This window comes from Tupaia chinensis, unplaced genomic scaffold (genome assembly GCF_000334495.1).
Source record: "Tupaia chinensis unplaced genomic scaffold, TupChi_1.0 Scaffold149178_1, whole genome shotgun sequence".
NCBI lineage: Eukaryota > Metazoa > Chordata > Mammalia > Scandentia > Tupaiidae > Tupaia > Tupaia belangeri.
Genome location: NW_006209026.1, coordinates 371,938 through 384,515, shown reverse-complemented (window position 1 = coordinate 384,515; position 12,578 = coordinate 371,938). Strand labels below are relative to the sequence as shown.

Genomic DNA, 12,578 nt, shown 5'->3' with positions numbered 1-12,578 from the left:
TGTTGGTTAAATGGTACAAAATCTGGATTAGATAGAAGGAATAGGTTCAAGAGTATATTATACAACATGGTAACTATAGCTAATAACAATGTGTTATATTATTAAAATTACTGAGATGGGGGCGAATTGGTGACATGGTGGAAAGGCTGGCTAGATCCTACAGAGTCGACTGTGCTGTTTAGTTCCAGCCACAGCATCTTGAAAAACACTTGTGAGTGCCTGCCCCAAATCCAGAGAGGAGGATGGTGAAGGAATTTCAGCATGGCCACTCTCGGCTCCCCGACTCGACCTCTTTCTCTGCCTCTCTCCAGTTAGTACACACACCCTTTAGCAAATATATTTTTTTTAAAATTCTGAGATGATAGGTTTTAAGTCTTTTAGCCGCAAAAAATAAAAAGGTATGAGGTAATCTTACTAAAATTATGAAATATTGGGTGATTTCCTAATCTCCATATACAATTTTTTAGTTTAGGATAAATTAGGCAAGTCCAACAGAATTTATTATGAATCTATACTTATTTTACAAAAGTTAACTGTTTCTAAATATTTTCTAAGATTTTTCCTTATGTATATGTATTTTTAAATATTTACCTGTGTGCAACTGCTTTTAAATAACCCTATGTAAATTAGAGGGGATAATTATATAACATAATTGAAATTCTAATAATTAACAAAAGCAGAATGCCCACCTGATTATCTGAGAGCCACATAGCAGTCAATTGCTGTAGTTTAGTAAAGCTAAAGGGCAAATTCTTTAATCTGTAGGAAAAATACAAATAAAAATTAAGCTTTAAAATCAATGAAAGTTAAAACTAATGGATTTCTGAATAATGCTATATAATTGCACAAGTGAAAAGGATAAAAAAGTCAACTATAAGCCTTTATTTAGGACATAAGACAAAATATTATCGAGTTTTGTAAGAATCAGTTTTCTAAATTCTTCAGTTGAAACAATTCAACTGGCAACAAAACAGATAACATTTTAAAAATGCTGTTAAAAAAAAAAAAACAGTTAACTGTCCCTGCCCTAGGGAAAAGATAAGGACACATTAAAACAGTGTCTCATAGAATTGCTTTGGTTTTTGTATTTGTTTTTAGAGAACAAACTGTTATAGGATGCAATGCTACTTATAATCTATTATAAAAACTAAACTGCTCTATATTTCTTTCTGAGACAGCATTTCCATAATCAAGAAGACTATTTTAAGATGATAATGAGTAAAAACAAGTAAAATAAATACTGATTACAATGCTAAATTAAAATAGTGCCCTATTTAAAAGAAGAACACATTAAGCATCACAAATCCAAAAACTGAAATGCTACAAAATCTAAAACTTTTTGAGCCCAGACACGATGTCACAGTGGAAAATTCCACACCTGACTTCATGTGATTGGATTGCTTCCAAAACACTACAATATAAAAAATAAGATTATGATCAGGCTAGGCTATGTGTATAAGGTGACAACCTTTCAGGGCAAGTTTTAGAAGCTAAGTGCTCTACTTTGGAGATAGAAAGTACAGGCTGAAAAAAGGATTTAATAAGAAAGTAGTAGTCCTATAATAAACTGGAATAAAGTATCACATACTACTCAGAAACTAAAATAAAGTATCAGAAAATTGAGTTTAAAATCAAACTCTACCTTACATGCTATATGAATCACCTTACATCCGAGTCTTAAATTTCTCCTACATAAAATATTGTATTATTAGGGTTTCTTGTAAGATTTCACAAGACACTAAGGAAGCAAAATGTAAAAGCACTCCACAAATGCCATTTTATTACATCCATTTGTATTTTTACCTTAGGAAAAAGTATGACTCTTTTGTTTTACCTTAAATACTGTTACAATGTAGAAACCCTAGTGATCAATTTGCTCTGCATGTTGGCTTTGTTGCCCAAGGTTTGTGAGTGAGCACGTAATCACATCTCTGCCCAGAAAAATACGAGCAAAAGATTAAATTCAAAAGTTGCTTTGGGGCCATCCAAGTACCCTAGTGGTTAAGGGAGCTGAATTTCACATGGCCAGTGACAAGTCCTAGCTCAAGTGACTTAAAAAAACATGCCAGGCATATGTGTACTAGTGCTCCAAATCGCAAGATGGAAAAAAAGAAAAGGGACAGCGAAGTGACTATACCCTACTGGGGGTGCCTTCTCCCTCTCCCTCTAGCTATAGGAAATACGTGCACCCTCTGGCAACTAAAACAAAAGTTGCTTTGTTGAACAGCAGTATTAAGGTGAAGACTTGACTTTTGAAGTAAAAAAGGTTACTAAACAACAAGGAAAAAACAGATTGCATAACTAAATCAACCTAAAATGAACAGTAACAACGGTAGGGTAAGTAACATCAGGTAAAATAAGACCATTCTACTTAAGAAAAAAATTACACATATACATATACATGAGGGTTCTTCAAACATTTTTTCAAAATATGCATTTTTTCCATGAACTTTCTGAAGCCCCTTTGTGTATGTGTGTGTGTGTAACACACATATATATGAAAAAAGGATAAGCATTAGGTACACATCATATGAAATTTTCATGTCATTTTATCAATGTCTTCTATAAGCTAATTGATGAATATAGTAATACAAACCTATTGTCACTTAAATTAATAACTTTTAATTTTTGCATATCACCCATTTCCTCTGGGAGTGTCTCAAGTTTATTAGAATGGAGAAACAGCACAGTTATATTTTTCCAGCTTCCTATCTGAAAGGGAAATGAAAACAGAAAATCAAAAATTTCATCTATGGGTTAACCATTATATGAATAATGCCATTTTTGAAAATTATGGAAAATATTCTTCACAATTATATAAAGAATAATGATTACACTTTCCCTTTAATTACTAATTTTCACATACAAGTTAAAGTATTTAGGTAAATCTTCTATATTAATAAAGCTAGTTATTACTTAGAAAATAAATAACTTTAATTAATAAATTACAAAGAGAATAAATGAAACCACATTGGACAGCTATATTAAAGATAATTAGAAAAAGATGAAAAGATAAAAATCCAAAAAAAATTTAAAATATGATACCTCGGGGGGTAACTGCTGTAAGTAATTATGATCTGCAGCAAAGGTTCTTATATTAGTAAGCTGCCCAATAGATGAAGGCAAAGCTTCAACTTCATTGAAACTACAATCCAGTTCTTCTATTGATATTAACCTTTAATTAAAAAAGGAAACACATCATTTATTTTTTTAAGAATTATTTTATTTTAAAATGTTTTATTTATTTATTTATTTATTTAAATTTGACCAGAGAGGGACAGAAAGAGATAAAGAGAAAGAAAGCCACCAGGTTCAGGACTTGAACCATGGTCGGCCATGTGGGAGTCCAGCGCCCCCAAACACCAGGCTACCTGCCAGCCCTCATTTATTATTTTTAAAAAAGGTTTCCTATAGGGACCAGTAGTTAGCGTAATGGCTATGTCGCTGGACTCCCACCTAGTCGACCATGGTTCGCGTCCCGGACCCGGTGGCTTAAAACTCACGCTGGGCACGTGTGCGTGCGTGCCCAGGATCCTGAGAGGAGAATGGAGGAGAAGGGATTGCAGCGTGGCCATCCTCCGTGAGGAGTGATTTCTCTCTTTCTGTCTCTCTGTCTCTCTCTGTCTGGCGAGCGCACGCGCCCTATAGCGAAAACCTCTCCAAAAAAAAAAAGGTTTCCTATATATAATCCCAAATTTAAGAATATATGAATATTTAAATCTGACTATAACAAACCCATTAAAACTATTTCAAAGAGCTTAACTTTATCAATAATAAAAAGGTCTGTCTTTATTATAAACATATCCAACCTGTATACTAAATACATATTTAAATATTTATGGAATCATTAAATGGCTGTTATGCAAATATATGAAACTACCTATGGCATGCAGAAGAAAAAATAAAACCTTCAAGGGTCTATACATTTACAAAAATCTTACCCTCCTATAGAGTCTGGTAGATACATTAATTGGTTCTCATCTATTTTAAGAGTTGTTACATTCTTCAATGAACCTATTGAGAGAAAATATATAATTTTTCAGCTCAAAATAGAAGCAAATTCACTTAACAATGAATGTGACACACATTACATTGGATGAGAACTAGAAAGAACCTTCCTAAGCTGGCCCTGTGTTGTACTAGTTGAGGGAGCAGGATCCCACATGGCCAGCCCTGCAGTTTGAATCTCAGCCTGTGTGTGTGCGTGTCTGTGTGTATCACAAATCCTAAAAAGATGAAGAAATAAAGAAGGAATTGTAGTGTGACCATGCCCAAATAGAGGTGCTTTCTCTCTCTCCTGCTTCTTTCTGGCAGACACATGCAGTCTCTGGGAAAAGAGAAAAAAGGAACTTTCCTAACCAATCTATCTCAAAGAGACACCACTCCCAATTCTATCACTCCATCCCTTATCCTAAATTTTCAATTTTCACATACCCCAACTAAATGTAAGCTTCATGAGAAGAAAATGTTTTGCACTATCCATTGCTGTAGCCCTGTTTCTAAAATCGATGCCATGTCACACGGAAGATAACAAAATACAAACATATTGAATTAATAAAACAGTAGTGTGAAGATAATTTATATCAGTGTAAAACATACTTTTCTATATATCTGAAATAGTAAAATAATGTATTTTAATGTAAATAATTAAAAGTGTTGTTTAGAATAGAGTAGAATCCTGAAAATCTGTAGGAAAAAAAACTAAGCAATGCAACTGAAAAGAGTATGAAACATTATTTTTGGTTTTAATATTAAAACATCATGAGGGGCCCAGCAGATGGCATAATGGCTGTCACTGGACTCCCACGTAGTCGACTCCAGTTCGAGTCCCAGACCTAGTGGCTTAAACTCACACCAGGCATGTGTGCGTACATGCCCAAGATCCCGAGAGAAGAATGGAAGAGAAGGGATTGTGGCATGACCATCCCCGCTGGGGAGTGATTTCTTGCTTTCTGTGTCTCTGTCTTTCTGATGAGCATCCGCACCCTATAGCAAAAACCTCTCCAAAAAGAGAAAACATCATGGGACCAGCAGTTAGCGTAATGGCTATGTCGCTGGACTCCCATGTATTCGACTGCGGTTCAAGTCCCGGACCCGGTGGCTTAAACTCACGCCGGGCGCGTGTGCGTGTGTGCCCAAGATCCCAAGAAGAGAATGGAGGAGAAGGGATTGAGATGTGGCCATCCCCTCTGGGGGGTGATTTTTCGCTTTCTATCTCTCTGTCTCTCTCTGTCTGTCTGGCGAGCACACATGTCCTATAGCAAAAACCTCTCCAAAAAAAGAAAAAAAAAAAAGTGAAAACATCATGAGGACATCAAGATTTGAGCTTTCCGTTCTTTAATCAAGATAATTCAATTTTTTTGATACATCAACAAATAAGAAACTACGCATACAGAGACTCAGTAACAATTACAGATCTCTCATAGGATTTGCTCAAGTGATGTGGTTTTTTTTTTTTTTTTTGAGAGGTTTTTGATATAGGGCGCATGCGCTCGCCAGAGAGACAGAGAGACAGAAAGCGAGAAATCACCCCCCAGGGGGGAATGGCCACACAGCAATCCCTTCTCCTCCATTCTCCTCTCTGAATCTTGGGCATGTACGCACACGTGCCCGGCATGAGTTTAAGCCTCCGGGTCCGGGACTTGAACCGCGGTCGACTACGTGGGATTCCAGTGACATAGCTATTTCGCTAATTGCTGGTACCCTGTTTTTTTAGCTATAAGTCTTTAATGAATTTGGACAAAAATGTTATCAAATGAGGGCAATGATCAAGAGTTAAACCAAATTTGGATAATTAACTTTTTAAAGGAATTTTATTACAAGTCTAAAAATGAGCTTTTAGTCCCCAGCTGCAGTAGAGTCGCTGGACTGCTACTAATCCACAGAATGAATCCACAAGGGAGTGTTGAGTGCAATTCCTAGCCCACTGTAAAAAGTCAGGCACTATATATAGCACATGCTTATGGCTCTAGCAATTCAAGAGGCTGAGGCAGGAGAATCTCACAATAAAGTTAAGACCCTGTCTAAAATACCACAAACATACAAATGAGGTTTCCTTAGGAATAATTCAATTAAGATGTTACTGTGGTAGTACAGTAAAACTACTGCATAACGACAACAACATAAGATTATATGGAAGCCTTGAATTTACTAAGAATAACATGAATTTAAAAGTGGTACAAACCAATAGTCTCAGGCAGTTGTTGAAGTGAATTGCTTGATAACAGGAGGTCCTGAAGGTTTTCACATGCTGAAATTCCTTCTTCAACCATTTCAATATTATTTTTAGAAACATCCAAATATGTGAGTTGTTTCAAACTACCAATAAACTATAAATTAAAAGAGGTAAAGAAAATCTAATGACTCTATTAATACTTAATTTGTAAAAAGTTTAATTAATAAGCCTAATACCAAGTTTTAATTCAAAATTAAATATTAATACAAGAACGAGGACTCACGAATTGTTTTTAAAATACCATTATAAATGTTTTCAATAAGAATAAGAACTCCTATTAACTTTAGCTCAGCAGAGTGATAAAGAACAAATATTTTTTAGGGGAACTCAGCTGTCTAACCTCCAAGAGACAGAGTTCATGGAAATATTATAGTTTAATAATTGTCTGGGTGGGACCAGCAGATGGCATAATGGTTACGTCACTGGACTCTCCCGCATAGTCAACCACGGTTCAAGTCCCGGACATGGTGACTTAAAACTCATGCCCAAGATCCTGAGAAAAGTATGGAGGAGAAGGAACTGCGGTGTGGCCATTCCCCTGGGGGGCGATTTCCTGCTTTCTGTCTCTGGCAAGCACATGTGCCCTATAGCAAAAATCTCTTTAAAGAAAAAAGAATTCTCTGGGCAAACTGAATTATGATATAAATTCAGTTGTTACCACTGGAAAGGATAAGCTCTCTATTAAGAAGAGACTATTCTCGTACAGTTGTGGTGGTCGAAGCAGTAGAGCACTACTGCACAGGGCTGGGGCCTGTTTTGTATACAAATAGCCAGCATGATTTCTTTCACTGGATGGATATCTTGGACAATCCATTCAAGGAAGATCATTTAGTCCAACTTGATGAAGCCTATGTTCTTCATGTACTGACAGAAACACTGACAGCACACACTGAGGCTGTATTTCCGGATCAGGCCATGCTGGTATGAGCACAAGTGGCAAGAGCGAGAGCCCTGGCCAAATTTTCGCGGGTGGCTCCAGCAGAGCTGCCAATGACCCATCCTGCTTTCAGTGGGGCAATGAAGCAAAAGGCTGGGTGGCTTGGATTTGAGTCCTGAACCAATCTGAACAGGACAAGCACACTGGCACATGTCTGTAGTCCTAGTTAGCAGTGAAGCAGAGCCAAAGGACTGCAACAGCAAGCAAGACCTTGTCACAAGAAACAAAACCAAACCAAATCAAACCAAACCAAACCAAAACAAAACAAAAACAATACAAAACAAAAATCAAAAACTTACTTCTTACGCTCTCATAAAAAGAAAAAAATTTTTCTACCAAAGTTTTATTATGAGTATTTTCAGATTTTAAACAAGAATGTGCTCATTGTTAAAAAAAAAAAAAATAGAGGGGCAGGGGTGTTTCCTTCTGTTTAAGGAATGAAATAATCCTTCCCTCCCAGACACACACACTAACTACAAGTAATTCAAGGTCTGGCTCCAATGCCTAGTGGTTAAGGTTATCAGATCCCACATGGTCAAAAACACAGTTTGAGTCAAAATTCAGCAGTTTGAGAAACACACTGAGCATGCATGCCTGTGTGCCCAAAATTGCAAAAGAAGGGAGAGATGGAGAAGGTATTACTGCATGACCATTTCCTTTGAGGATGCTTTCTCCTCTCCCTCCCTGTCTCTCTAGTGTGCTCGCTAGCAAAACAAAACAAAACAAGGTTTAAAATAATTTTTAAAAGCACAATTCACAAAACTGCAAAAGAGAGACAACAAGAAATTAAGTCATTTAAAATTTCACATACATACCCCTGGAATAAAAGTCAGTCTATTACCATCCATCCAAAATTCTTTCAATCCACTTAGTTGCTCAAGCACTTCAGGCTGTTTAGATAGGAAGGTGAGAAATCCAATTAATTTACATTAATGTCTTTATCTAGTAAAAGAAGCCATGGGGGGACCAGCAGTTAGCGTAATGGCTATGTTGCTGGACTCCCATGTAGTCGACCAAGGTTTAAGTCCTGGACCCAGTGGCTTAAATAACTCACGCCGCGCATGTGCATGCATGCCCAAGATCCCAAGAGGAGACTAGAGGAGAAGGGACTGCAGTGTAGCCATCCCCTCAGGGGGTGATTTCTTGCTTTCTGTCTCTCTGTCTCTGTCTTTCTGGCCCTAAAGCAAAAACCTCTCCAAAAAAAAAAAAAAAAAGCAGCCATGGGAATTTCTAATGATAACCTCTAGCTTCAATAGGTTAAAGAGAAGAGAAAAAAGAAGGAAAGAAAAAGCAGAGCCAGGACGTGAGCCTTTCCACTACATTACAGTTACTACTGGGTGGTCAGAAAAGTCATGACATATTTTTTATGTTTTCTATGCAAAAATGCATCATGACTTTTCCAACGATACAACACAATAATGTTACAATACAATGATACAATACAATAATGTTATTAAAGGGAAAACTGCAGATACACATTTTATAAAAGCAGCTTATATAAAACTCATTTACACTTTGGATTACCCAAGAGGGTCAAATGTTTACACAATTAATAACAAAATAAAAATAGGATACACTGCTTGGACGCATACAACAACAAAAAAACACTCTCAACTAAAAGATACAGCCTTCCAAATCTTTGGAAATATCAAAAATATATTTCCTACTATCATTAATAGAGTGGGAAAAAATGGCAATATACATCCCAATAATAAGGAAAAGGTAAACAAAGGCATAACTTCATGACAAGAACATTTTATTATTAGTGCCAGCAGGTAGCATGGTGGTTAAGGCGCTGGACTCCTACATGGCCTACCACTGTTCAAGGCAGCTTGCGTTCTCTCTCTATCTTTGTCTCTCTCTCTCTCTCTCAGGTGAGCACATGTGCCCTAAAGTAAATTAAAATAATACGTAGAAGAAAAAGAAAAGAAAATTCTATCATTTAGACCCGCCATTATCATGGTGGTTGGGGTGGCTGGATCCCACATGGTTGACTGCATAATTCAAGTCCCACACAGCAGCTTGCTAAAACACATGAGCACATTTGTATGCATGGCCAAAATTTTAAAAGGGGAGTGCTCTCTCTCTCTCTCTCTCACAACACACGCCCTCTGGCAAAGTTTTAAAAACGTGTAAGATTGAGACCAGATGGTGGTGCAGTGGTAAAACACAATGCTCTGTGAGGCTGACCCAGATGAGAATGTTCTGGGTTTGTGTCTGGAGACCTCCTTGAGCAAGGTGGACACACATGTGCCCATGATTTGGGGTTGGTTGGGGCTGGGTGGACTGCATTGTCAAGATCCCATCCAGGATGTTTATTGGTATTTCTGTCTCTCTAGCTTATGGAAGAAATAAACTTACTTTACTGGGTTGTCTGAAAAGTGATGACATATTTTTACATTAAAAAACAGGAAATTATGTCATGACTTTTCCTGACAACCTAATAAAAAAAATGTAACACTGAAGGACTAAAATGGTGATAAAAATTAATGATGATCCTGAAAGGTAGCTGGATTCATAAAATGAACCATTATTGAGAATTTTCTAATAGTTAATATGCAAACATATTAATAACATATTAACATATTAATACATACGGAGCAAATGTTGACAAAGGGTACAACAGGTAAGACAACTTAGGAAGTAGAGCATGTATATTTTTCATAAGGAGTAAAAACTCTCTGAACAACAAATATATCAGAAACCATTTTCAACTAGAACATAATAAAGAATATAAAAATAGTATTTTAGAGAAAATATGAAATACCCCAAACGACCATGGTCTCCACCAATGTCCCCTGCAATGTACACTACAAGATGCACAATACCCACAGGGTAACACTATAACAGACACTCAGGTGAAATTCTTGTCCTTAAGACTGTCACCTGAAAGCTACCACAATAAACTCATAAACATAATTTTAAAATTTGAATGATAATGTTCAGCTTGATAATCTCCTCTTCGAAAGAACATATAGCTTATTTTCTGAGTTGGAAAATGAACGGAAGACCAAAAACTGCTTGCACATCCCTTTCTTTTTAGACCCAGTATCATAGTGTACTTAGCATACAAAGCACAAACACAATTGAGAGATCTGATTACCAAATCAAAAGTTTGAAAAGACTTCTCATAAGTTTTTTTCACTCAGTAAGTTTCCCTTTAGCTATTAAGTAAAATTGTAGAGAACTATCTTTTCACTGTACAAGATCGTAATTAAAACACCAGAGTGTTATTCTGAACCCAGAACTACTTTACCTGTTGCATTCTAGACTGATGTTTTTCACTTACATCTCTCAGTTTCTGCTTCCTATTCTAAAATTGTTTAGGATCTTTTTCACAGATCTTTTATCAATCTTACATTTTATCCTGTTTTATGTCAGATTTTTCTGTCTGTCTGCCTAAGCCTTTTACCTGTCTGGCTAATCCTTCTACTTGACTAGAAAGTTCTAACTAAGAACTTTTTGTTGGCCCTATAGCACAACAGAGAGGAAATTTGATCCCATGTGGTTGACTCGGGTTTTAGTTCCGGACAAAGCAGCTTACAGGAGTCACTCTGCCAACGATTTTATTGATACTCCAAAAGAGAGAACACATTTTGGATATAAAACTCATGGTTAACCTCTAGCTTCAATAGGTTAAAGAGAAGAGAAAAAAGAAGGAAAGAAAAAGCAGAGCCAGGACGTGAGCCTTTCCACTACATTACAGTTACTACTGGGTGGTCAGAAAAGTCATGACATATTTTTTATGTTTTCTATGCAAAAATGCATCATGACTTTTCCAACGATACAACACAATAATGTTACAATACAATGATACAATACAATAATGTTATTAAAGGGAAAACTGCAGATACACATTTTATAAAAGCAGCTTATATAAAACTCATTTACACTTTGGATTACCCAAGAGGGTCAAATGTTTACACAATTAATAACAAAATAAAAATAGGATACACTGCTTGGACGCATACAACAACAAAAAAACACTCTCAACTAAAAGATACAGCCTTCCAAATCTTTGGAAATATCAAAAATATATTTCCTACTATCATTAATAGAGTGGGAAAAAATGGCAATATACATCCCAATAATAAGGAAAAGGTAAACAAAGGCATAACTTCATGACAAGAACATTTTATTATTAGTGCCAGCAGGTAGCATGGTGGTTAAGGCGCTGGACTCCTACATGGCCTACCACTGTTCAAGGCAGCTTGCGTTCTCTCTCTATCTTTGTCTCTCTCTCTCTCTCTCAGGTGAGCACATGTGCCCTAAAGTAAATTAAAATAATACGTAGAAGAAAAAGAAAAGAAAATTCTATCATTTAGACCCGCCATTATCATGGTGGTTGGGGTGGCTGGATCCCACATGGTTGACTGCATAATTCAAGTCCCACACAGCAGCTTGCTAAAACACATGAGCACATTTGTATGCATGGCCAAAATTTTAAAAGGGGAGTGCTCTCTCTCTCTCTCTCTCACAACACACGCCCTCTGGCAAAGTTTTAAAAACGTGTAAGATTGAGACCAGATGGTGGTGCAGTGGTAAAACACAATGCTCTGTGAGGCTGACCCAGATGAGAATGTTCTGGGTTTGTGTCTGGAGACCTCCTTGAGCAAGGTGGACACACATGTGCCCATGATTTGGGGTTGGTTGGGGCTGGGTGGACTGCATTGTCAAGATCCCATCCAGGATGTTTATTGGTATTTCTGTCTCTCTAGCTTATGGAAGAAATAAACTTACTTTACTGGGTTGTCTGAAAAGTGATGACATATTTTTACATTAAAAAACAGGAAATTATGTCATGACTTTTCCTGACAACCTAATAAAAAAAATGTAACACTGAAGGACTAAAATGGTGATAAAAATTAATGATGATCCTGAAAGGTAGCTGGATTCATAAAATGAACCATTATTGAGAATTTTCTAATAGTTAATATGCAAACATATTAATAACATATTAACATATTAATACATACGGAGCAAATGTTGACAAAGGGTACAACAGGTAAGACAACTTAGGAAGTAGAGCATGTATATTTTTCATAAGGAGTAAAAACTCTCTGAACAACAAATATATCAGAAACCATTTTCAACTAGAACATAATAAAGAATATAAAAATAGTATTTTAGAGAAAATATGAAATACCCCAAACGACCATGGTCTCCACCAATGTCCCCTGCAATGTACACTACAAGATGCACAATACCCACAGGGTAACACTATAACAGACACTCAGGTGAAATTCTTGTCCTTAAGACTGTCACCTGAAAGCTACCACAATAAACTCATAAACATAATTTTAAAATTTGAATGATAATGTTCAGCTTGATAATCTCCTCTTCGAAAGAACATATAGCTTATTTTCTGAGTTGGAAAATGAACGGAAGACCAAAAACTGCTTGCAC

General features: G+C 36.4%; 1 protein-coding gene across 7 annotated transcripts in view; it reads right to left on the bottom strand.

Moving 5' to 3' along the window:
- ERBIN (erbb2 interacting protein) overlaps positions 1 to 12,578 on the bottom strand; it is a 137,560-nt gene that overhangs the window by 52,071 nt on the left and 72,911 nt on the right. For all 7 annotated transcript variants that reach the window (XM_014585176.2, XM_006170924.3, XM_014585175.2 and 4 more), the window contains exons 9-14: positions 7,988 to 8,062; positions 6,185 to 6,329; positions 3,942 to 4,014; positions 3,046 to 3,175; positions 2,597 to 2,712; positions 690 to 759 (exon numbers count right to left, since the gene is read on the bottom strand). In XM_014585176.2, the coding sequence (XP_014440662.1) occupies positions 690 to 759; positions 2,597 to 2,712; positions 3,046 to 3,175; positions 3,942 to 4,014; positions 6,185 to 6,329; positions 7,988 to 8,062 (609 nt within the window). The remainder of the gene's footprint in view (positions 1 to 689; positions 760 to 2,596; positions 2,713 to 3,045; positions 3,176 to 3,941; positions 4,015 to 6,184; positions 6,330 to 7,987; positions 8,063 to 12,578) is intronic.